At 37.6% G+C, this 27,960-nt stretch overlaps 1 protein-coding gene across 11 annotated transcripts in view; it reads left to right on the top strand.

Moving 5' to 3' along the window:
- The window catches only part of Dpr12 (defective proboscis extension response 12), a 256,117-nt gene that overhangs the window by 167,012 nt on the left and 61,145 nt on the right, over positions 1–27,960 (top strand). For all 11 annotated transcript variants that reach the window (XM_071714743.1, XM_071714740.1, XM_071714735.1 and 8 more), the window contains one exon: positions 2,066–2,227. In XM_071714743.1, coding sequence (XP_071570844.1) covers positions 2,066–2,227 — 162 coding nt within the window. The remainder of the gene's footprint in view (positions 1–2,065; positions 2,228–27,960) is intronic.

Raw genomic sequence — 27,960 nt, forward strand, 5'->3', positions numbered from 1 at the left:
ATATTTCCAAGATGAATCGTATATATTATGCTAAATGTTAGCACAGTTGGCAAACAATTGGGTCAACACATTTCTCTCTATTTGCATAAAACGGCAAGTACTGTAAAAACTTAATATTATTGCTACGAAATATTTAATGTGCCGTTTCAAATCTGATTTTACATATTTGATGAAATTTTTTAAATATTCGTTGAAATATTTTATACTCTTTGAAGTAATACTGTTGGATCTAATTAAAGAAATTATTTATTCTTATGTCGCGGTCGAAATTAAGAATTGAAAAGTGTTAGTTTATACAATTTCAATAAATTCACAATGTGAATTAAAAAAGATATTTAATTGCACGATGAATTAAGAAAAAGACAATAATTAATTTAATTAAATTAAAATCTAAAAGTTTTCATCTATACATATTTATCGATTTGCTCGTCATCGAAATAAAAACGTGGAAATTTATTTCATTGCACGTAATCTGATATCGCGCGGCATTTATATGCTTCATACGTGGCAGTGGCAATTCGATAGAGATGCCGTGATTGGCCGCGAGGTTTATACCTTATGTTTTATGCATTCTCTTTCTACAATGATCTTAAAGCATCAACAGAGAGGAAGGAAGCAGGCAGCTCCGTCTGAGGAGAATGCGGGCAGGTCTGCCGCATTCCCCCGGAGGTCGGGATCGTATTTCCGGCTCTCACAATTTTACTATTTATGCAATATCGTGCTCGGTCCCACCGGGTCCCAAGATAGGTCGTAGCGTTTGAGCAGGGGCGAAGTTACTAAGTACCGCTAAAACCAGTTCTCCACAGACTCCGTTTCGCAAACTCTCTCGTTTGATAAACAATGGCGATTGTAATTGCGAGAAACACGAAAATGGCTTGCGGGACATATAAACGATTTTTTTTTCTTCATTCTCTTTTCATATTTATATCTACAAAATTGTGCATTTCATGAAAATAATTATTATTTTAATATTTATATCTCCAAAAGTGACAAGACCAGCGACAGACCGGTTTATTATTTCTTTCCATTTGTGTATTCCTTGTTTTGCGTAGAAAGAATGTTATAACAATTTTGCACGCTGAGGATTTAACAATAAAAGTTTTCTGATGAAATTTTTTTACATTAAAATATCAGTGTAGTTGGAGTAAAAGAATAACTTGTTATCTAAAAAAGATAAATTTCTATCTTTGTTTGACGTCATATGAAAAACAAGATGCAGCAAGAGTGTCTAATTCGTTACAGTCAGATTATAATTAAATTTCGTGAAATGTTTACGTGCACGTGATTGCATTTTTGTAATAGTCTAACGTTCAATTAAAATAGGTTTTGTGATCAAATTACTGTACACGTGTAGAGGTAATATAACAAAACATTTTACTTCAAAAATTTTCGCAGTTGTTATATAAAGTTAAACACGTTTCCATTTTACGTGGTATAATATAACGGTCGTTCATCTTTTTCGCTTTATTTACACAAAACGCCAATGTATCAAACAGGATTATTTTAACATGACATATTCATGACTGTACCGAATCTCTTTCCTGTTTCACGCAATATACAGATTGATATTATTTACATAAGAGTGACGTTTTTGTACCACTACCATTTTATTATGACTTTTTTACATCTATAGAAATAATAATTTTGGCATGCTCATCAAGAGCCATTAAAAACGCCTGACGTATTATTTTCAGTTTTAATCCAATCGGTTATGTTAATTCAATTTATATGAACGCAAATATACGTGCTGGTAGCTCCACATTTTTTTAACAATATTTATTTCAATTAAAATTCAATGTATGTCTTTTATATTCTGTTATGAATGTGTCTGGCAAATTAAATAGATTATTTATTTTAACATTTTAACATTTTAACTTTTTAATTTGCTAAATTAAAGTATTCCCCGTATTAAGACAAAATTCATTTACATGAGAGATGTAAAATTTCTCATATTTTTCACTATAGATTTCATCTATTTTTTATTTCTTGTTGCAAAACTAATTAAATGGTCTTTTGAATATTCATTAATATTATCACTGACCATCAATTAATATTTATGTTTTAGATATCGTGGATCCGGCGACGTGACTTTCACGTTTTAACAAGCTCCATGTTCACATATACGAACGACGAGCGATTTCAAGTACTGCATCCCGAGGGCTCGGACGATTGGACCCTTCAAATAAAATACGTCCAAGAAAGAGACAATGGGACGTACGAGTGTCAGGTAACGTAACCCACTTTAGGAACAAACTTGTTATGAGTTAATTAATTCAATGTAGTTTAACAAATGTTTTTCAATTTTTGCTATATGTATATCACCGCGTGATGTACCTATCATTTTCAGTTTCTCGCTTTACCACTTTATTATCCGCTATTTCTCCTTTTTCTATCTTTTGAGGAATGAAATTAACTAATCGTTCGATTCGCATTTACGCTGATTATCGGTGCGCCATTTTTTGCAGTTCATCATTATTAATAATATTCTGTGTTGGTCCCGCGATTGAGACGTATCTCCCTAATATAACATGCAAGTGACTATCTTTGAATGTATATTTCTATCTTCAAATTGGATGTATATTTCAATAACACGCTACATGAAAGTACGAATGCATATCATCGAGTGATATATGCCGGATATGTACAGCGGGACTAATAAATCCTTCTATTAATAATTCCAAACGTCGCTAATTATGCACACCGCAACATATGCGTCATCAATTTGGCATTGAGCGTCGATGTACACGCGATATCTAATATTATAAAACATTTATTACAAAACATTATCCTCTTTTTATGTAACTCTTTTTTTTATTTGCCAGTATTTAATATTAGTAAAATTTAATTATAGTAATTAAAGGAGAAGAGATGTCCGCGAATTGTAAAATTTCGTTAATATACAAGATATAAATTAAGTATCTGACTTATAAATTGGAAATATATCGGACCAGAGAGAAGTTTCACGGAGATGCCATAAAAATCATTTTAACGTGGATAGAAAATGATTCCGATGTCCGGTTAATAGCTCCGTATAGTTAGAGAACTAATCCGAAGCTAGAGAACTTTTTTCGTCGCGTCGCTAAGAAATATAATTAAGTATGATGTCGGGGACACTGACACGTAAATCCGTATGACGTGAACAGCGCGGATAAGCCGTTCTTGCTGCATATTCATACATTTTTCCGGCTAATGGAACGGCAAACACAAGCCCGCGGCAAGTACGTGCGAGCGCGAAAGAAATCGGACAGCGTGAATAACGAGACACGATGCCCGCTTACGTTCGCCGTCGAGTAAACTCTGAAAACCTGCTGCAGACTCTGACCTTTCCGAAGTTTCTCCGAGTGAAGGCTCAAGTTCGGGTTAGCAAAAGGGGGTCTCTTATGTTAATTTCGGGGTGCAAATATAGTGTAGCCGCGAAACTTTTTCCGATGAACTTAGAGACCATCCGTTTCCACATTGCTCGCTTTCCCTATCTCGCTTCGAGGAGCACCTTCGGCTCATTGTCATAGCCAACGAGTTTTATGGGATTTTAATCATCGGCAAATACAGTCGAGTCAGAACAATATGCTTTGAGCTCTGCATTTTTCTTTTTTCCCCTTTTTTTTGCGAAAATGTGCAATAGCAGCTAAAAGAGTTGCGAAATCAATCATCGAATTCCCAATCACAAGGACCTTCAAATCGAAATTCGTTTAAACATATAAAACAGAATAAAATATCTGTAATAATAGATACAGGTATTGTGTTTAATACATTGGAAGAAATGATACATAAAATGATTAACGATAAAATCCATTTATTACGAAATAACGAATACGTTATAATTAAACGATATACAATAATGGAAATTAATAAGTATTCAATGTACAATGTAATATTAAAAGCCGATTAAATCATTGAAATTTAGATTGTGCCTTTGGACAATAATATAACAATTATAACGAAACTAATGGTTGTTGGACAATAGATCGGCACTAGTTACACTTACAATTCGTTCATAATGAATTAATCAAAATATCAAATAATTTAGATTATTGTCTATGGCACTTTCACTTTTATTCAAAAGTACTTTGTGAATTATTAAAAAAAATTTTTATGCCGCAGCCATGTATCCCGAAATAAGCCCAAACAGACAATTTTACATTAAAAACTATTTTAAATTATGACGCGTGATTCGAATGATATAGCAATTTCAGCGATTAATCGGACGCGCGAAGAAGTGATCTTGAAAATAAATGATCGACCGTGTTTACCGACTATTGCTGAATGGTGCATCGCGGCGTTCCATCTATTTAACCGCAGAAAAAGTGAAGAGGCGAATGCGGTTATATAGCAGCAATGTAACTCTCAACACCTCATTATGCTGTATGCAGCGAGGTCATTGAGCGTGGAGGATCACTCTATTACACAGTCGATAATACGTGTAGGTGTCTTCCCGACCAACGTGTATATTGTAGCGCTCGAGATGAGTATCGACTGCGCAATACCTGAACTACAGTCCGTCATTGCGGCTTCTAATTAAAAGTCATGGAGGGATACGATTAAACGTCCATAGTGATCGCTTGTCCCGCAATGACAAACCGCATCGTCGGATAACGGATTATCCGTTAATCTTAGCGTGCAACAACGTTCCAAACAATGTATCAGCTATGCCATGCCCTGAATTACAGAGCTCCTCGATTTCTCAATACCGCGTAATCGGATTTGTTGTTAAAAATAAAAATTATTATTTAAAGCAACGTAAAAACTTATTATCGATAATCCTGCATTATAGATCAGATGGCCATAATGTTTAAAATTTATACGAGTATATCGGAATTTAAATTATGCACGAATAAAATAAAATCGTGTGTGTGTGTGTGTGTGTGTGTGTATGTGCGTGATGCGAGAAATGCAAATTATACCAGATTAAGATAATTGCTTTTTGAAGTTCGTGCTTGAATATGAAGTTTATCGCGGTTACAGAACTTTGATAGTTTGGCTGCTGGCAATCATGCCCTTAGTGGAACGTGCACTTTTGGAACAGAGCCTTGATTCATTACGGACATGATCGACACGAGTGAGCCTAGCACCCCATTATTTAAAAAAGTTAGAGTATACGGTATAATTAAGTACAAATTTATTGCTAATTTATTATTCTAGTACTGAATTTATTGCTCCTATCCATTCGCAGGAAATTAATATCAAAAGTGAGGATGCTGCCTTCGTGTTACTCTAGCACCCTCACTCCTGAAAAACACGTATAGAATACCGTAAACAAAAAAACCGATACACCAGAATTTTTGGCTATTTTTTACTTTAAAATAAATTCAAAACCAGGATATTTTACTATTTAAGAGCAATTAATTCTAGAATTATTTCAATACCAAAATCGACATACAGCAACTAATTTATTTAACATACTTTACTCTTGTACGTGACGCTATTACCGCCGCAATGTCAATCAATTTTGTTAAGTTAAATAGTGAGCAATGAATTCGGGACCAGAATATTTTAAGAGCAATTAATTCTAGAATTATTTTAATACCAAAATCGGCACGGCAACTAATTTGTTTAACATTACTCTTGTACGTAACGCCGCCACTAGCACCGCCACAATGTCGATCGACTTTGTAAAGTTAAACAGTGAGCAATGGGAGCAGGATATATTTTAAAACCAATTAATTCTCTGGAATCATTAATACCAAAATTGATATCGGTACATTTATAACTATTCAATACTTTCGATATCTTTTGCAGTATTTAGAGCAAAAAATTAGCAAAATATTCAGATATATCGATTTTTTGTTTACTGTATTTTATAGGTATTTTTCAGGAATGGGAGTGCTAGCGTAACGTGAAGGCAACACCCCCACTTTTGATATTTATTTCTTGCAAATTGTACCGAACATTTTTTTAATGGTGGAGGTTCACAGGGATACATGATTGAATATTGCTACTTCTTCCATTCTTATAAATTTCGTTCCCTTTTAATAGTAATCATCCTCGAATAATTTTTCCTGCAAGATCGGATAAATTAAGATGACGCTACGCGCAAAGAAAGCATCACAGATAGGAAAGTCTCTCGCAAGTTCTCCTATGTTTACTATTGCCGCAGCAAACATTTTAGCGTGAAAAAGCAGCAAGCGTAGCTATCGCAAACGACAGATATAGTCGTGACCGTTTTATTGCGAGCGTCGTGGCGATTAAGTGTAATTGAAGATGGAACGATGGAACGCTTTGGAAGTAATCGAAACCTCGCTACAGCAGCGTCTGAAACGGTAAAAATGAAAGAACGGATAATGTACGTCTCTCTTATATATATATATATATATATATATATGTGTGGGGGGGGGAGAATGTACGAAGTATCTTCATGAAAAGCTTTTTGAAATAAAAACCGCAATAATTAATTTTATTTTAGGGAACATTTCCATATTTCATCACTCATATATGAGATCTGAACAATGGGCAAATATTAAAATCTTTTTCATTTTTTCTATGAAATTTTATTTAATTGGCATTTAAAGCATTTATCTTTTTCATTGACAAATTGTTCAACATAAAAAACCTAATATAAATTTAATTTGGAAAATAAGACAGATGTAGAAATATAATTAAAATTTTATTACATATTACGTACACACAATAATTATGCACGTAAAATGCAACACATAAATATTATAATTTTACTCATTTTTACCCGTAATTTATGTTGCTATATTATTTCTATGTAATGGATCTCATATTATAATATTTAAAATGTAATTAAAGCGCGCGTCTTTAAATTAAAAAAAAACTAAAATCTCTGTAATTAAAGGCGCGCCGAGATATTTTAACGTTGAATCAACAGCAGTTCTTTGTTTAATAATTGAGTATGAGTAGAGCTATATTTTGCTTATCGCTAGATAGAGCTGTTGGAAAATACGAGACTTGTGCAACGCTCCAAGCGTCTCCATTGCAATTACATGAACCATGCAAGCTGAATGTAGCGGCGGTATTAAATGCCAGATTTAATTACACGTCTGGCCCCCCTACGACAGCTACAAAAAGAAATTAATTAAGGCAAACCTTGAGTTGTTACGTAGTACGTAAGTCAAGGTACTTAACTTTTTACGCGTCTTCGAAGGAGTAATGGAAAGCTCGTTTCGCGCTTATCGCAAGCTCCGTCGTAGCCGCAGCTGGCTACGGCTGGGATTGGTTGTACACTTACACAGAAAGTGGGTCGCTTGTGAGACACACAGCACGAGAAGTCCCTTCGGGGGGCGCTGAAGATAAGTACTTTCTCACCTTGGCTCGTGTCGAAGCAAACGCAGTCGCGATCGTGGGGCTCGTTAAGCTTTTGGATCAAGTTTCTGCCCGCGCTGCGAAAAGCTGGGCTAAACCGAGATTCTGATATTCCTTGATGGAGGTCAAATTTGGCAGTTAATCTCGGGCGAAGCCCAGGGATTTATGTCCGACGATACGGCGCCGCGCGATATCTTACTTTGATCGGGATTAAAATACGAGCGCTCGCGCGACGTTTCATTAATCCACGAAACTACATCGATCGTTAATTACGTAATAATTTTGGATATCCCGTAAGCTCTTTCCATGAACATTGATTAGACCTCTTTTTACTTTAATTATTATTCATGCGAGCCACTTCAGAATACTTATATCATTATTGCAATATTAAAGAATAATGCAATCAACTTGAAATAATAGTCTCGAAATATTAATCTACATTAATAATAAAATCTATAAATTAAATATAAGTAGTAAAAATTCCGTAAGAGTGCATTTTTCTGAAAGATAATATTATTAAGCACAAAAGATCCAGCCCGACCATATAAGGCTTATTTCTATCTACTTGTGTTATCCACATATCGGTCACTTATATATTGTAATTGAAGTAATTACCTATATACTTCAGTTAATGTACTATTTCGAAGTCAGATCAGGCTATTCAATCTCCGGCTATCTACGCATCCTTATTTTTATGTCAATTTCAACGTGCGCTAATGCAAAGCCATCATAATCGTGACTTCTTATAACGGTGGAAATCTCTCGGGGGGGGGGAGGGGGGGCGAAAGTAGCTCAGCAGGATCGTTAATCTCTAAAGAGGCTCATTATTAAGCTTTCAATACAATTTGCCATAGTTCGTTCGATGAGACTTGTATCCAATATCTATCTGTAAGAACTAATCCATTAGTTTCATCGGACCTCCGGTCCGACGACGGTGAGTCTAGCGCATGATGCTTCTTGTGCTAAACGAAAATTAACGCTTCGACTAACGTGCCGAGTTTAATTGAGCTCGAAGCACTGTTGCATATTTTCGTAGCCGGAACTTTCGGCGCGCACGGACAACACACGTGTGGGCACATGTGCGGACCGCTACGTGCTAGAAATTTACAATACGAAGAGTATAGCTGCGGGGCTCTCTTGTGTTCAAGCGAGCGAGTGCACGCATAATTTGACTAATAAAGTAGGAGCGGAACATAAAGAAGCTCTACGTATATTTAAAAAGGGTTGAAAGGAAAAAAATGACGGGTATTTCGCGAAAATGAGACGTAAACTGATTATTTGTAACTCAAGTTTCACTATCCAATTTGCGCACAAAATAATGATTCAACAATTTCTTGAAGCATTGCTAATTGCCATGCGTTTCTTTATTGCATTTTCTGATATTTCAATATTTTTTTAAATTGTTAACTACTGGGATCTACGGGATTTTTAGGAATTTTTGCGAATTACATATTTAAATTGCATATAAATTGCATGACTTTATTCATCATGTAACTTTAAATGAATTTTCTCTTAACAGAATTTCCAATCGACAGTTAGAAACAACTACCTACGAAAACAAAGCTGAATATTTAAAAGATGTGACGATCCAAATGCAATTAAGGATATTAAAAACACAACACCGTCAATCGACGTGATATTTAACAAGGTTCGAATACTGATCTCTGTGTCAATAGAAGTGAGCAATCAAACCGAGCACGCTTATAAATTCCGTCCATATGCGAATATTGCAAAAGAATAATCGAAATGCATGCGTTTCGGTGGATAGGTAAAAAAAGCATGATGGCAAAAAATTTAAAAATTGAATGTTGTCCCTTCCCCTTTTTTCCTTTCTCCCTCTACCGTTTTTTTTTTTTTTTTTCGAGAAAAATGGTTTGCTCCATTTGTTTTACAATTTATAGACAAAAAAGCATTGTCGAATTCTGACTTGTAAAACAATTTATCGAGTTACATAACTCATTTTTATGAATAAATCATTAGTCGCAAAATCCCAATTTGTTTATACGTAACATATATCAATATGTCAATTTTTCTGACTTGTTAATACGCATCAAGCCAATATATCAATTTCCTCTTACGTTTGTAAGATCCCTATCTCTTAATTATTTGAATAGTCCTAATTTAGAAGTTTTTAATAATAAATAAACTTAATGATATCTTACGCGAAACTTATCTTCCATAAGAGTTTATGCCGCATATTTCCAGTATTTAAATATTTTAAATACATTGAAAGAATACCGCAATGGGTTAGAGACATTCTACATAATTAATTCAAGCTTTCTTACAATTAGACGGCAGTCCTTTATACAACAACTTTCCGTATCATTTTATACGACGACACTCAATCAAACATGAATACCGCGTCCGCAGCTGGCGTTACTTATTTACGGCAAAGCGACACTAACCCGCGACCAGTTGTAAAACTGGGGCGTTCACGTTTTGTAGATCCCATCAGCATTCGAGGCGTGTAACAGAGAGCGGCGGACGAAATAAATCTATACATCTCTATGACGTGTAACGGCCGGTGGACCGTGTTGTCGACGAGAGGCAGAAAAAAAAAGAATTCCAACCTGATCGAACCTCCGATCGCGAGAGGGTTTCCGAAATTACCGTCAAAGCATCACGACGCCAATTTTTACAGTCCGCCGAGATGGAGAATTTTCGTGCACCCCCTACGCGCCAGCTGGAGCACAAATAACATAACTACGTGCAGTATGTTACGCGAGTCGCGATTCCGCCGGAATCGGAACGGGCGTTTCGAAATTCGTGTACGACGGGACGGGAAGTCAGCTGGGAAATATGGTACGTCGGATAGAAATTAACGGATGGGTATCATCTGCTCGCAAACATGATTCGTCGTCTATTACGTTGACGAGATTGATACGAGACGACATGGAAAATTTCGCGAATTTTATTTTCTGATATCTTCAATATTGTAAGCGATGTTTGTCAAATGTAAAACTGATAACACTGTAAAAAAAAAAAAAAAAGAAATGCACAAGAACGAGAATAATCGTTTCCCGTAGTTTTTTGAACGCTGAATACCTACGATTCTGTTTATTAAATTGCTTTATCACGTCACAATCTTGTCACAATACGTCACATATCGTAGTTATAATATCCCAGAATACAATAAAATAACCCATTTTTGCAATTTTAATTGCAAACTCAAAATTGTGCCGTGATAGAGCAATTTGGTAAACGGGATTCTATTCGGGAAGCGTCTAAAAACTATAGGAAACGATTATTCTTGTTCTTGTGCTCGAAAAAAAATAATTTTTTATTGAATATAGTGTGATAATAGATACGAGATGATTAAGATTTTATTCGGACTGATGAAAATAGTGAGACATCTTAAAATGTACTCTTTCATTAACAAGTTAAGCTCAGTTCTTCTACAAGTATATTATAAATCATAATATATTATAAATGCAAATAATTATAAAACTAAATCAAAAAATGAATATTGGACTCTCGAAATTAAATAAAAACTGATAAAGGATGGCTATGAGAGTCAGACGCAGTTATTGGTGCGTAAAAGATCCAATTCACTGATTTATTCAACAGTGTATCAGCAAAATATACAAAAATTAATTAATAATTGCTCCCCTTCTCCATTCTTATTCAGTGAGTTTCACGATTGGAAGATCCAAAAACGACATTGACTATCAAATTGATGTCTGTAAAAATGTTTACTGTAATTCAAGTCGTTTTAAATGATATTGTTGAACTCACCCGATAGCCAGGAGAACTAAGACGTATGAATCGGTGAATATTACCTCACCCTGGCTGAGGTAATATTTTTCGAAATAAATTTAATAATTTAATTTAATTTAAATTATTTAAAATTGAGATGCTTATTATATATATAAGTATGAAAGATTATTAACGTCTTGACGATTAATCGGACCAAAACCAATGGTCGAATCGTCACGATGATAAATTATTGCCAGTTAGGCCGATTCACACATACGTCTTAGTTTTATTATTTCGTACTGGCGAACTTCAATTGCATTGATAATAATTACGCTGAAAATACTGTCAAAAATGCTTCGTAAAATCGGATTATATTTGTAACAAATATATCCGCCAAAAATATGAGAGGAAGTAAATAAAATGAAAGCTCGGCTAACTTGAATTTCAGTCTCCCTTCAGTTGAACAATAATTTCAGTTCATAAACTTCATTTGGTGTCACCTTTTTTTACGTAACTTAAAAGGAAAAGACGTAAAGACTCGTTTCTTATAATAGAGAATGTGAAACTTTATTTATTAAAAATATTCAACGAATATTTATCGGAAAATAAAATATTCTTCGAAGAAACGGCAGAAAAACAAGATAATATACAAACTAAGCGAATTAACGTAAATAACGAACGCGCGAGCGTCTAACTTTCCTAGTCTTAACTTCAATCTTCATTACATCTGCCGGTAAACAACTTAGTGCGCGAGTAACCTAAATAATACGGTAATACGAAAACGGATAAGCTTGCACCATTGCGAAGCAGCTCTTCGAAAATAAGACGATAATGGTTTGTAATGCGTAAGCAATACGACATGCTATGGTGCATTAAAGTTGTATTCGAATCGAAGATAAACATAGTTACAGAACAAGATAATCACATATCAATTTCAATTTAGTAAAATTATTATGATGCTTTTTCATGAATCGCAATTAAAATGGTAATTGTCGAGTTCAACTTGTAGCTCACCTATATACAGATATCCGACGATGAGATAAAATTTTAAACTGTGGTAAATAAGAACATAAGAGCTTACATCATAATTATTATGCTAATTAATAAAATTTAACATTGACGTCTGCGCAATATTTCACATTAAAGTCATGTGACAGCGACGTAAATACTGCATATCGTTATTAAAACTTTCGTAATTGCGTTGCGCTTTGCAAAACGTTATTTATTCATTGTGCTGCCATTTATACGCCAGCATAATTGTAACGAATTAGCATAAAGAACAAGAAGTTCTTTTAATGTAACTCGCTATTATCATTTGTTGCATTAATCCGCGCGCAAGCAACCACTAACGTAACTAACTTAAGTAACGCAAACACATTACGAAATACGACAAGGGAATGAGAGTTTACGGGATAGCTTCTCGAAAACGCGCTAAGTAAGAGGGTCTACGTCACTCTACGTGGTTGAGGTCGAGTTTCCTCGATTGGAATTAAGGATTAAACTCACGATAACGCATTTCAGTTGCGCGCGCCAATTTTGGACGAGAAGAAAGGATAACTTTCGCGATACGCGCTTTAACGGGGCGAAAGTAACGAATAATTGAGTTAAGCGAGGAGAGAAAGCAATTTCCTCCGAGTTTGCGGGCCTTTTGTGAAAACTCGACACCCCCCGAGCGTCGACGCACCATTGGCTTCTCGTACTTCGGCACCCTTTCGTCGATGCATCCTAGATCCGTATTATACCGCGGCGCGAGCCAATAATTTCAAGCACATGAGTGTTATCGGTTTTGAAGAATAATAACGATATCCTCGTCATCGTCTATTTAAAGAAGAAGATTCATAATCGAGTGAACGATGCAATTCGCAACCGCTACATAACGTTTAAAAGTCGACAAATGACATAGAATCTTATCTTATTAGCGAAACGTGGGATGCTCACATTCTATTAAAATGCAGAATGTAATTGCAACAAAATTTAAAACTTAATCACTAATAAATGTCATCCTGGAAGTTGAGAGATTATAACAAGATTAATAACAAGGAATTAGAGAAAAATATTACATCTTTTGATTATAGACTACTTAATTATAATAATTTGATATCGATAGTATCGATACAGGTCGAACGATTCAAAAACAGAGCTCTTTCTCTGAAAGATAGTACTTTTGAATAAATCACGAAAAACTTTAATGTATATGTGTACGTAAAAATGACGCTTATGAATTATTTCAAATATATAGGTTTATTTCAAATACAGATATTAAAGAGAAATATATATATATATATATATATATAAGTACAGAAATTAAAAACAGATAACATATTTTATATTTTATATATTTATGAGATTTACATTCTCCATTAAACTCATATTTTCTTTACTCTTGAAATTAGGCGTTTGAAGGAACTTTTATCCGCAACAGTTGTGCCTTTGATATAATGGAATTAAAAACAACGCAATTACATTCATATCGTTCCAGCGTACTAATTTAACAAAAATTAACGAAATTACAGGACCGCTCACAAATTCATTGTACTCTAATGACAGAAAGCGAAAGCGTGGAAGGTTACTGATTAAATCCGCCTTTGATTCAATTGCGAGACGCGTGCGATAAAAGTGATAAAGGGAACACGAACGAGAAAGGGTGAACGAATTTGAAATTACAGGGTGGCCGCACGTCAATCTTTCATGCTCACCGCTAATTTAAACTTTTCAATTGGACTGCCTTGTTACGCGCCACGACAATTTCGAAATCTTTAACAAGCAATTCGTGGAATAATTAATTCAGCGAAAACGATAGCGTATCTATTATGCTGGCAAACCGTATTATTTGACTTTTTTTTACAAATGTTCAAAAACGTTTTGTATCTTTTATGATATTGTATTGTATTTACATTTTTTAGATGATTATATGGAAATTAATCTTTACTCACAAAATTATCTTGTGCTTACTAAATGTAATATTATTAATTCATAAAATTAACTACAAACTTATATTCTGAATTTATACAAATCTAATAAATTTGCGGCATACACTGGGAATTTTTCACTTAGATTACATAACACAAATGTGAAGTTTTTATCTTCTATGGTTTATACTATATGAGTTTTATTCGTAATGATAACTAATCGTCCGTTTTGTGGCTGACAGTTATTATTTCTGTAAATTTTTACTCATCAAGCACAGCGTAATAATTTATAGAGCAAACATTTAGGCAGACACGTTTATTGCTTCTATAAATAACGCGAACAATGAAAACTCATAGGCACCATAATCATCACGCACTAGCTTTTGCACGTGAAACGAATGATCAATTTTCCATGCGACTTATTATCGCGAGAAAACAGCCGAGTTCACCGAGTTTTAACATTGTAATGAATAATGAATAATTAATTCTTACTTATTTCGCTCTTTGACGGTAGTGGTCTGATCTTCTCCAGTTGTTTAATATGATATTAGCGCGCATTAAAGATCCGCAATATTGAGGTGGAATTATGGTAGTTACTGCATCATTTGAATTTTATAGTGCTCCGTCAGGCTGCAATGCGAAGCCTTTGGGGGGAAGGAAGAGCTTCGTTGGGCATAAGCAGTCCCGGACATTTTCCTCTGCATCGTAACAGAATTAACAGTTACGCGCTCTTGAGCCTGCATATAATGCTATCGCGGCACTGTAGAACGATAATAGCTAAGCACTGTAGGTCGCTGATGCATGGCAGATGAGAAATTACGATTTTCCGAAATTAATTAACGCTATCGATTTTGATCTTGTACATCGTAGTTCCTTAGCAAATTGAGTCGCTTTACGTCACAGAAAAAATACACGTTGAACGATCGATTAACGGCGTGTAGTAAAAAAGAAAGAGGAGATGCGAATAACTGGGCAGGATGGTCTAATAATAGTGCGCGTAACATTATTCGAGTTTCCGGAAACAAAAAAACGTCGGATGATAATAATGAAAGACCTGTCGCGCGAACAATGTCGATCGCGTGCTTCGTTGCTTTAATTTCCTATAAAACTTTTGCCTGTCGTCTATTTCGATCAGCAAACCGCGGTTTGCTAACCATCTATTTCGGTAAATTTAGAATAATTTAAACTCATTAAAAATTATTTACTTTATTATTTATTTTTATTAGAGTGGCATAAAAAGCAAATCGTAAAAATATTCATGTAATTTTCTTTATTTATACTTATTGAAGTTTATTTTTAATTTCTGTGGAATTTTTTTGGAAATATAAACGCAGTACGCGTTTGGCATATACATATAAACGCATTTTTACCTTCCAAAACTTTCATTTTGCACAGTATATAACAATTCGCTTTGGAGAATCACATTCGGAAAACGAATTGTTATCTCTTGTGCCAATGAAGACATGGTACCTCTTTGACCAATTCGGTTCTAGAGAAAGTCATTCTATTATAAGCAATCGACGCGTGACAATTAAAATATACGGCGTAAGACACCGTGTAATTTCATTTTGTTGGAACGGACGTTTTCCGACACAAACTTAATCCAATAACATCAACTGACAACGAAATTTTATCACGGCGGAACTTACGCTTCATAAATCCTATTATAATAATAGGATTAGTTTGGCGCTGGTAATAGCGTGCATGTATGTGATCCGAGGGAGATTTCTTTAATTTCCGTGAGTACACGGTTGGCGTTGGCGTTAGCGTTGGCGTGTCGGAAGCAGCGCCGCGATGAAAGAGTAATGAGTCGACAGGACGTATCTCATCCGCAGGAAACAGAAGGCGGCGGAGAATCGTTTAACATTTAAACCCGTTGACAAAATTAATTCAATGTCGTCCGTAGCTTTCTTTTATCGCGACTTTGCACCTCGCTTTTGCCGCCGTCGCGCGCTTTAATCGTCGGGATATAAGAAGAAATGTAAGGAGGCGCATTAAAAGACATTTAATAAAGCGTGAAGAGAAAACTTAAGATGTTAAAAGATATTGAACGATCCAATTTTACAAAAGCACACCATCACGAATTGCACGGTGAAATTAACCTTAACAAGTCTCCGACGAGAGATTTTGCTGCGTCTCGGGAGAGGATCTTCCAAGCTAGCGAAATGTCCTTTAATCGTTTCATGTTCTGTTCTTGGCTCGCTTGGGACCGCCGCGCGCCGTAAAGGGCCTGAACCGGTGATGCAATATCCCGCGATGTCGCTGCGTTTTACTCCGGCTCACTTTTTAAGACACGGTACAACTCAGCGACGAAGACGGGCGAAGTCTACTCCCGGCAAAGGCTGACTCTGTCTTCGCGACGTAACGAATTCATCCTTTTTCGGAGGAACGAAAATGCAATCAACGTGAGACTCGCGCGTGTCGCTTGCTCGATCTGTATACGCGACAATTTATGAATTCGCTACTTGATTACGTTATCTAATTAAATTTATAACTTCGTTCGCTGGTCCGAGCGATCTCGTGTAATCTTCATCGAAGATTCGTATCATTGACATCCCCGTAATTATAAAAACTCGCCGTTATTCGTTAGTGCGGCGATAAAACGGGAATGAATGTCTGATTTTGAATCGGTGAAAATCACCGATAGCTACGCCATTGGTCGTCGTTCACCTCTGCAGCGCAAAATTGATAATATCGATCCTCGGAATGAAACGGGGTCGACGTCAAGCTTTTCAATAAATCGACCGTTACGAGGGCACTTTCGGCGTCGCTTGGAAACCAGGGGGAAGCCCGCTTGAGGCGAAATTTCTTTGATTACCAGGACACAAAGTTGCGTCCTTCCTTCGTCGCTTCTTCTGACCCATCTCTGCCGTACGACGTCGATGATAATACGTACGGCGAATGGATACGTGTGCACCACGTATGTATTCGCGACGCCTCCGGGGAAACTTCCGGGACTTCAAAGGGCCGAAACGCCTCTGTATCTGACGCTCAAACGCAAGTCGCTCTCTCCGACCGACTTCTCTCCACTCCATTCCGTCTTTCCACCTGCCCGCAGCTTCCGCCTTCGTTTCGCCGGCAGCGAGCGTGTAACGCCATCCTGATGATGGAAGTTTCATCCGTTGGCGCGGCCTTTACACCTCGTTACGGAGCGGGCGCATGAAGTATACACGAGAGAGAGAGCGAGAGAGAGAGAGAGAGAGAGAGAGAGTCCCCATTACATTATTCCACGACTTAAATTGCATAGATTGTATAACATGGTGGAGTAGCACAGGAGAATAATGCACCCTCGTCGACAAAGGAAGAAACCATTGTTGGTGATGAAGTCGAACTGGCTGCTTGTTGAACGAGCTGGTTTCTTCGAAGCGAGGTATCTTGAGAATATCATTTTAACCTTTTATCGTATTATAAAACTTGGCGTATCGTCGAGCAATGGGAGATAAAAATATGGTAGAGATTGTGCAACGATTATAAAATAAAATATTTCATGGCGTATATGGTTTATACTTTATACACGAATACGAAGTACAAGGATGTATAATATATAAAGGAACGCTGTTACATTCAAAGGCAATATAAATAGAAGATATACATTAATTTCTAACTATATCTTTTAAAGTAATAAGTAAATTTAAGATAATATATAAACATATTTTCTAATTATTATTTTATAACGTTAGATTATACATACAAGATTATACATCACATATTTTATCATACAATATGTAAAAGTGCCGAAAAAAAAATATATAACATATCAATTTCAACATTGAAAATTCTCCATTGTAAAATGAAATTATCAGGTTTTTTTACGTTAGATTCTTTTGTTACTGTTTCGATTAAATTAAGGAATATACGTGATGTTCGTTGCCGCATTTAGAATTCAACAGTGTTGGATCAATAAATAATTGATACGGATTGTTCAACGGGCGGAAAAAGTTGAAATTCGCTGTGCAATACTAATTGGCAAAGTTTCTTGGCTCATCAATAACGAAATACAACCCAATTTACTACTTGCTTCCGTTGAAATATATCTAATTCACGAGCACAGGCTCGTCGTGTCTCGCATCCGCCGCGCCGCGTTTACATTACGGCCGAAATCGCACTAACACTTGATAAACGCGGCCAATCTCGTTCCGTTAAATTTCTTCGTGAGACATTCGGAATGATAATGTCTCGTCATTAAATGTAGCAATCCGGTCATTTGAATGTAATATGGCTGAGTTAAGACGGAACTACGGTAGGAAATTCAGGCAGTGTGAGATCCACAAGCTGCAGAGCAAGTTAGTCGACCGTAAATCCGGGTGCAACCGCGGACTTGCCATCAGCAATCTTTGAGGGAACTTCCCCTGAGTTTGGATGCACGTGGAATGGTGTATGGCACAATCTGCGCACGTTGATTACACTTTATACGACATTGTCTTGTGGCGTTATATTGTTTACGACCAACATTTATTTAATAACGCATTTAACAAAAGAGTTGATCTTAATCTAAGATCTGCTTTGATCTTAATCTATTTGCAGTATTAATAATGGTAACTTGAGGCTTTTCTTAACTAATGAGATATTGCCGTGGTTTTTTATAATAATAAGCTTAAACATATATTGTTATTTGAGGTAATTATATATTCTACTCTACATTCAATAAATTATATATTTTACAAAGTTAAAATGAAAAGTAGACATATATAATAATACATCTGTACCGATAAAGTTAAAATCGGAAGTAAATTTGACACCTGACTTGTTTTATTCTCCTTTTACGCGTTTATAAACATTAGATCTTTATCAATCGTATATACATATATGCAACTATTTGCAACTATCTTGATAGTTATACAACTGTTTTTAATCCAGTTTATTTCAAAAATAGATTTACGTACGTCATGTCGCAACGTATAGTATTTTTCCTCAGTAAGTAAAGCGCGAAATGTCTGCGAGTTGTTTGTCAGAAGAGGAATGACTTGAAGCAACACATGCAGAAAAGTACGACACAAAAGAGTTTCTACTAAGACTTAAAAACAGAAGACAATTTCTTTCACAATAGGTACAATTCAGCAACATGTGCTCTTTTCATTCGCCATCTCACGTATGCTTACCTACTCGCCTACCTATCTATCTACCTACATACCAACCTACATATAATGCACTTTCAAATACGGACTACGCATCCTTTGCAATCCGCGTTATATCCCGGGCCAACGCTTCTTCCTTCTGTAACATTTTCTGCCGCGCGCTTCTTTTGCTCCTATCAGCGAATTCCTGAACACGACTCTCTCATCTCAGTCGGGGCGTAGCCTGCAGCGTTGCTGCGATATTGCAGTCGCGAAATAATTTGAAATGTCTCGCTTCTCTATCAAAGCGCTGAATCGGATTAAACGCTGAAGATGACAGAATTCTCGATGAAAGAGAAAAAAAATGTTAAGAGCAGCTCCACGAGCAATATTCATAATTTACGTACGATTAACGCTTCATCGTTGCGTATTAAAGAGAAATGACCCGCCGCGTTATTGTGTGTGTGTGTGTGCATGCGGGTGTGAGGAAAACGTAAAGCAAACATTGTGTTAGCGAGAATATCAAAGAGGATGCCACTTGAGAGACACTCCATTTCCTGGCACGATTCAACAGCATGATACGTGTCTTAAGGGTTACTTTTAGACTACATTCGTCCTATATCCGTATACGGTCGACGGGCGCGATACATTCTCGGCACACAGTTGCGTGCAATCGGGGATTTTATCCCGGGACAACACGGAGGACGGGGGAGCTTGCTCGCTTCAAGCTTCTCCGGCTTCGCCGTGCTTTAGTATCGACAAGTTCTCACAGATCTTTCTTTTATCCGTCCGGGAGCTCTCTCTCCTCCTCCTTGTCACGAGATCAATTTTATATACCTCCCACCGAGATTTTAAGCGAACAGAAACTTTTCAAACAGGCGGGATCCTTGATCTCAGTTGTAACGTCGAGAAAGGAGGTACTCGTTATAGCGATCTTATTGCGCCACGTGGAACGATATTTCATGTTACGCCTGGCGCGACATATTCTTTATCGTAAATCACCGCGCGCCCGGTCGCCTTCGGAACGCTATAAGAAGCGATATGTTCTCACCGATAATCTTGCAGCGCGCAACGTAGCGGGGATGTACACGAGATTAATTTAGCAGACCGGGAATAAGAAGCGATAAATATTTTACATCCGAAAGAAAGATTATTTTCGAGAGAGCGATTTTCTTTTCGAAAAATCGCGCGCCTCTTGTAGACCGATATCGCTGAACCCGAACATGTTTCATCAAAAACTGTCTCATCTTTTTTCACAGAATGGAATTTGTATTTGCGTCACTTTGATTTTCGATCACAGAACAAGAGCATTACGTTTTATCGCGTCGAGCAACTCTGCGCGCTTTATGAAACATCTGATGAAAGAGGTAAAAACTTTGCCTCGCCGAGGAAGAAAAAATTATCAATACCCGTTCGCGTAAATTGTAAAAGCTCACCAGTTACCGTGTCTGTGCGCTCCGATAATCACGATTCTAAAGCTGCCACCGCAAGCAAAATTCACTCTATTGTGGAAAAGGGAGAGGGATTACCGGGCCCCGGCAATTCATCTATAAGAAAGAATCATCGATCGCATCGTTATTGCGCGAGTAATATTATTTCGCCGCGAAATAACCGTTGTTTGCTGCTGCGCAACATTCCGCAACGCGATCCCGCGGAAAATCGCATCAGTCTTCCCGCCTTATGAGAATCACTCCCGACACGAGCGATTCGTACAATCGCGTGCAATCTGGGTTTTATCCCGCGTCGATTCTTTATCCCTCGTCTCGACGCGCCGCTTCTTCCGCCGTTTCTCGGCTACGAAGAACGGCTTCAACAGTTGTTTCTGTTTTTCTGCGCGCGACGCGACGTCGGCGATGTCTCTCCGGGGCACTGATAAAATCGATTTCTCTTTCGCGGTACGTCGCCTGCAACGACAGCGACGACATCGACGACGACGACGACGACGACGACAACGACGGCGACAGCGGTGTCGACGAAGAGGACGATAGGGTAAAGTACTTGCGGAGCTCCGCCTCGACGCTTCCGCCTTCCTCAGCCTTTTTGCCTCTCCGGGTTTTTTTCTTTTTCTTTTTTTTTAGGCAAGAAATAGGCGACGGCTTGCCTTAAAACCGCGGTCCGACACTTTGCGTCTCGGCGCGGATATTTTCAACCGCGAGAAAATGGAGACGTTACTTGGATATGGCTCTGCTCCTTCTTCACTTGAGCTCCTCCTGCTGAGAGTGCCTTTGTATGGACGCGAGGAAGATTGAAATACGAAAGTAACTCGGTTACTTATGCGCTGCCAAATAGATACTTAACGAAATAACGAGTCTTGGCAGCTTGTTACACGTTTTCGGAGAAACGTATTCTTGAAATTCTTGAAAGAAAATTAAGTTTGGAAGATCTGATTTTAAACAATCCTTCTCGTATCTCCAATATTTGAAAAAGAAAGTCTGCGCTCTCTCTCTCTCTCTCTCTCTCTCTCTCTCTCTCTCTCTCTCTCTCTCTCTCTCTCGCTCTCTTCTCTGGCTCTTTTAAAAATATATTGAAATAAACAAAAAAAATATTTTTTTTTGATACGTATGATTTCAACATAGTAAAGCATAATAAAAATATACCTGAGCAACGTTATATGCATATACATCTGCACAATGCAATTTTAACGGGTACGAAACAAAGATTTATATTCCTAGTGGTAGTTAGGCTGTTTAATTATTTTGTTTAGTCGAATTATATGCCAATAAACTTTATCTAAAGAATCATATTGAAATTTTATCAACTGTAAAAATTCATAAAACTATAACCGGTCTCTTTTCGAATTACATATAACATATTGTAAAGTTAGTCTTTCTCTCACACACATACACACATGCGCCACTTAATTTTAAACCGTAATAATAAAAACAATAGAAATAAAAGCAATAATGATTAGCACTTTTATTTAAATTAAAAGCATATTATTTGTTTAAATAATAATAAGTGAAACAGAACCGTTACGATATGTACAATCAATTAGAAAGAAAAACACTATTTATGGTCCAGATTGAATCTCTCGGTAACCTAATAATAATATTGTGTGAATATTGTACCTATACCTTTTCCAAACTTAGTAAACAGCACGCCGATATTTTTGTCGGTTTTTAAAACACAACTCTTTGTTGAAACAGTAAATCCACATATTCAATGATACATGGAATGTAGGAGGGTCCAGATTCGAACTCTGGCTAATGTGTTATTTTTTGCAATAAATTCTTGACAGTGATTTAATAAGAATGCTGATCAAATCAAAACTGAAAATCGATTATCGATTTAAGCACGTGGATTTACTGTCCAACAAAGAGCTGTATTTTGAAGACCGGCAAAAAATTGGCGCGCAGTTTACTGAATTTGAAAATGGTATACAAAATTCACACAATATTATTATTAGGCTACCAAGATCCAGTCTGCACCATAAATGGTGTTTTTCTCTCTAATTAATCTCTTCTGTTGATTATGGCTATATGTAGGCACACAATGAAATTTATTAATATTAACTCGCGAAATGAATAAGTAAATTCAATATAGCCTTAAACCTGTTTGTAACTTACTTACGAACTCTCTTATAAACAGAATTATCTCCAGAATATTTAACCAGTGTTATCTTGGAAGTTACATCGACCTGCTTTTCTTCGTGCGCGCATTAGAATTCGAGTTATTAAACGTATCGTGCAAGTTTAGCGCAGTGCCATCGACTGAATGTGAAAATAAACACGTATGAGCGTATGAAAATGAACACTAGCGAATCATAGCGATACCGTTCACGCTCTAAGTATCGCTCATAAAAGGATGGGTCAGGAACAGGCTCCAAACAGCTATGAAACTGCATCGCATATTTGTCTATGTTGCCAAAATGGCAAAAGATTTGCAAAAATTACCTGAGCTTCGCTTGTGATTCAAATTGAGAATTTCTACACAGACGAGCTCGCTGGCTCTTTCTCTTGCATAGTGCATCGATTGCCACACTCTGTTCCTTCCATCTTCCCCTCACCCTCATCCGCCTTCGTCGTTGTGCGACTCAACGCCCCGTGCAATGCGCAACGAGCTTCGAAAATCGACGCAGCCTTGAGGGAGCAATCGGAGCTACCAAGCGGATTCCAAATAAAATGAGCAGCAGGGGTCTCTCGTAGGACATACCGACCGGCCGTCCGTGGGCGGCAACCGGAAGAGAAAGCTTTGTTTTGCGAAATAGGTACTTGCAGCACTGGTGGATTATATTCAGAACTGTCGAGGTGCGGACGTTTTATAGACAGTCGACCGGCGCGGCGAGAGATGCTTGCTGCGCATTACGTGGTCCGAGTGCTGAACGAGGTGCATCTGGCGAACTTGGCTCGCAACATATTTACTCGATTAATTTGTTAAACGAACCCTTCGCACCTAATTATAGTAACGCCGATAATAATTATCTTGTGTTTGTTTCGTATACACATCGAAAATTATCTCATGAATCCGTAAATGTTTACTAGAATTAAATACAAATAAACGTTAAGATCTTTTTTATTTTTTCGTTAATAAATACAGATACCTTGTCTGATTGTCGAGCGACATATAATAGTGATTCAAAAACCAATATAGTTCTTCAGAATATAGATTCTCACGATTTAGATATTAAGGTATCAAAAAGACAGGAAAACCTTAGTAATCGCGATTCTGACAGTAAAAATGAAAATAACACTCGTGGTGCTAAAGAATACTATATACTATATTCTATTGGAATACTTAGGTAAGACGTACAAAAAAAGTTATGGATATTTTACAAAAATGATAGTAATTCGACTCAACTGGCGATATTTATTAAATTATATATATCTATTTATTAAATCGTAAAATGCTCACAATGTTTCGAGTTTTTTATTATTTTCAAATGCAATCTATAAATCGCAAAAATTGATATACACAAATAATTTGCGATTTATAGATTACACTTGAAAAGGACCGAAAACTATGATCAAAATGTTGTGAGCATTACGATTTAATAAATATGGCCAGTTTAATCGAACTAAACTGTCATTTTTATTAGTTATTACTGGCGAAAAAAAGGATTATTTTCTGTTTATTGATATTTACTTCCCTGCATGTATTTCAATACGAAAAAGAAACCAAATACGTTAGTTCTGCATAAAACTGGTCCACAATGCGTTAAGGCTTATGAACATTTAAACGAAATATTTAAAAATTACGAACGTTTGAATCGTAGTTTGTTGCAAAAGTGACAGGAGTGACATGCAGATTAAACTCGCTGTTCATGTACCATAGTCGTCTAGCAGATACTCGTAAAGGGCTTCATGAATTTTGATAATATACTCGCGCAGTGCATCTTGTCAACCACTCCCGCATGGCGCGCCGAAAATCATCCACTCGCGCGTAATAAGGGCGGTCGGCGCGGCAGCCTGACGCTGCACGCTATCTCATTAATATAGATACCCTTTGATGAGTAGAACCACCAACCTTGTGGAAGGTTCTCGAAACGATACTGTCACGCGATGTCCTTTGCCATTCGGATGTCGACGTGTGTGTCTTTGTCCACGATGACAACCGATGCATTAGCGCCATTACAACCGTCGCAGATCAATATGATTGTTGCTAGCCGCAATTGCAGAACGCGCCTCGGATGACATAATTTATAATTGAAATCCGTGTAGATGAGATACACGATCAAACTAAGGCAAAACAATTTAATTAAAGACGATCCCATTAGCGATGCTAATCAAGAAGTAAATAATACTCTTAATGAAAACATTTATACGAGTATAATATTCTAAAAATCGCCTTTTTAGTTTTCTCATATTTTAAATTACGTATTTCGACTTCAACTTCGAAAAGATAATATAACCCTGTACATAACCAGAAATGATTTATTTTCGAAATTTTGATCCATTATTGTTGAAGTTTAGTGTTATTTTAAAAGAATTAGTGTTATTTTAAAAAATTAGTACCGTGTAGAAGTATATTATAATTATTATATTTCTAAATAGGTATATTTCTAAAGAAAAAGATATTTCTAAATTCCATCTTGTGTTACAATCGTATATTGCATTAGTCATTAATAAGAAGTAAAGAAATAGTTATGAAAAAGCATAAGTTTTGACGTATCTTCTTCCTCGAGAAAGAAGGTTTCTTCGAACGTTACGTATAATATATACCATTGAACGCGTTAATTTACGACAGCCTCGACGAATAGAAATGCAACAGGAGTGCCCTCCAAAAGGCGGAAAGAAGCGCTTGAATGTTGCATAAGTTTCCCTGTAGAAGCGCTTCCTTATTCCGTCGGTGGATAGTACATCGCACGCGCGCGTCCGCGATATTACTGGCTCGATTCAAGTGGATAGTCGTTAAACTGCGAGACTCGGGCGCAAAACAGCCTCGCCCTGCCGCCATCCTTCTCCCCTTTTCCGTTCTTTAAGTCTCCTCGAAACGGCGCGGAGCCGCTCTCTCCCACTTGGACTAGCTTCGCGCGCCGCCAGGAAAGAAACACAGGAGGCCGTTATCCTCGGATAGTATCCGAGAGCACTTGCGAGTTAATGCGTCTCCGCTCGACTATATACGCGGACACGTCCGCTGTAGACAGAAAGAAAAGTACCCGTGAGAGGCGAAATGGTGGAAAACGCAATACGCGCGTGTACGCGAGAGAGGAGAGACAAAACTGTAGACGGGGTTGAAATTGAAAAAGGGACGGAGAAAACGAGACCGGTTCTCCTCCTCTTACCCAGGGAAGTGAGGGAAAATGGAGGAGGAGGCACGTTTATATTAGGCGCTCCGGGACTGTATCCCCTTAAACGGCTCGACATAGAATAATGTAGAAAAGCATATACGATTCTGTACGAGATCGGATGAAGTAGTCGTATCAAACGATAACTATGCACGGAAAAATCCGTCGAGCGCGGAGCGCTTCGCGTGTACTTCGAGAACGTGTATTATACTTCATAGAAGCAGAAAGGATTGTAGAAAGGATATTAGCCGACATATAAACGACAGAATTTTTTTTTAGATCAGAATACGTTAAAGAATAAATGAGAGCTGTATTTAATTTGCAGTAGAACGCAAACTCAGCTACTGAACAGCTATAGGAATCTTTTCTTATTACTATAAATCTTTTTTTAATAGCACGTGCTATTTCTACAATGACCAATCTGTAGTAGATATAATCGTCAAGATATGCGAAGAATATATTTCTGTATCTTGAAGAAGAAAAGAGATCAAAAAGGGGACGCGGATATTTCTCTTTTTTTTACCGAAAGACAAATATAAGAGAACATAAAAGAGGGAAATAGCAAAAAATAGTTCCCACAAAAAGAGATGAAACGAAAAAGATACACCAAGGAAAAAGAATCTGAGTCAATTGAAGATGTCAAAGTCCGGAGTAGCCGGGGCACTCTATCATTCATGTAGCTACTATTGGAAATAGAATGACTAACTCATTCGAACAAATAACCAAGTATAAAATGATGAGCTATTTTACAGATAGCTCTCTTTGAACGTGAATATATATATGTGCGCGAAACTAAACAAAGAAACGGGAAAGTAAGTCGGGAGAAGAAGCCGCGACATAGAGACGTAACGAAGAAGAAAGTTCGACGACATACAAAGAATGATAGCACAGCAGGGAGAGGAGAGGGAGGGGGAGGAGGACAACGAGAAGTGAAGAAAAGCAAGCGCGGAACTCGAAAGAAAAATAGATAGACGGAAACGGAGCGAAAAGACAGACAGAACGAGCAAAGGAGAAAACCCTTTGATGACGCTCGAGAAATCCTAGAGAAACTTAAAGCCCAAGAAAAGCGCATTGTATATTTTTAAGTCACGCGCGCCTGGGATTTAGTCAAATAAGTAAAATAGAATTAGAAAACGTTAGGAAACATACATTAACGGCAGAGAGAGGAGTCATTAATGGAATTTGTGCAGAAGCTTTAGAGCAAGATGCGCTGGTTGCTTTTGTTAAGAAGTCTCCGACCCATCGTCGCCAAGAAACAAACTAACGGATAGCAGGAACCGTGGCAAACAACAATTCGATGATAATAGCGGGACACAATAACAGTGGAAGGAACGACGTGTAAATGGTTAAGGACGCCATAAACGCAACAAGGAGAGAAGAGGAAAGCGGGCGATGTCTATGAGGAAATTAAACGACGATGCTGCTGCTTGGAACGCGACCAAAAGGATTCTACTCAGACTAACTAAAGCAGACGATTAATCCGACGGCGATAAAAGGTAATGAAAACGGATGGGGTAGGAGTGGGAAGGTTGGAAAGTGCGTGTAAACGAGTGCGCGAAATAATGCGCGGACGAGAGCGAGAAACGAATACACGGCAGGTTCGCGCGCCAAAGAGAAGAAAAGAGAAGAAAATGCTGAGAGACGGAAGCTCTGGCAACGTGTGAAATAATAGGCGTCCAATTTACGGCGAGCTGTCCACGAAGCTTCGCGAGAAAGAAGATAAGAGAGAGAGAGAGAGATAACGCGCGCGCGCGTAGATGTGCATGAGACAGATGGAACGAGACAGAAAGGTGGAAAGAATCGCTCAGGAGCTTATGTCGAGATAGTCAAGTCAACGTGCAATTTCAGACAGTCTGGGTCGCAAGCGGAAGGGCAATTGCACCAAACGGCGGAAAAGAGGAAATCAGTTTTCCGCGTTTCTCTGTCGGCTCGCAACCGCCGCTCTTTTGTTCCCTCGCGTGGACGCCCGGAGACTCGTACATGCATAAGTGCGTGCACCACGCACTTGCCGCTTGCCGCAGTTGCAACTCACGGGCGCCTACGCGCGAATGGAAATTGCGGTTTCCCAGTTCAAAGAGCCGCTTGAAACCCGTCACGCTCCGCGGAATGATTACTGCGTTTGCAGCCGTTGCGGCACGACGAGAAAAGAGGATTTCGAAACGTAGCATTTTGTTTGTTAGGATTAGACGGGGATTTTCAGCGAATACGCAATGTACGTATCTTCGCATGCACGGAAGTTTCGGATGGTCGCAGTAATTTCTGCACGAATAATCCGGCAAACATATGTACGCGAATAGGAACAAAAATTACCGCG

The sequence above is a fragment of the Temnothorax nylanderi genome, unplaced genomic scaffold, assembly GCF_030848795.1.
Source record: "Temnothorax nylanderi isolate EJ_2023f unplaced genomic scaffold, tnyl_v1.0 TNYL_tig0145_pilon, whole genome shotgun sequence".
Lineage (NCBI taxonomy): Eukaryota > Metazoa > Arthropoda > Insecta > Hymenoptera > Formicidae > Temnothorax > Temnothorax nylanderi.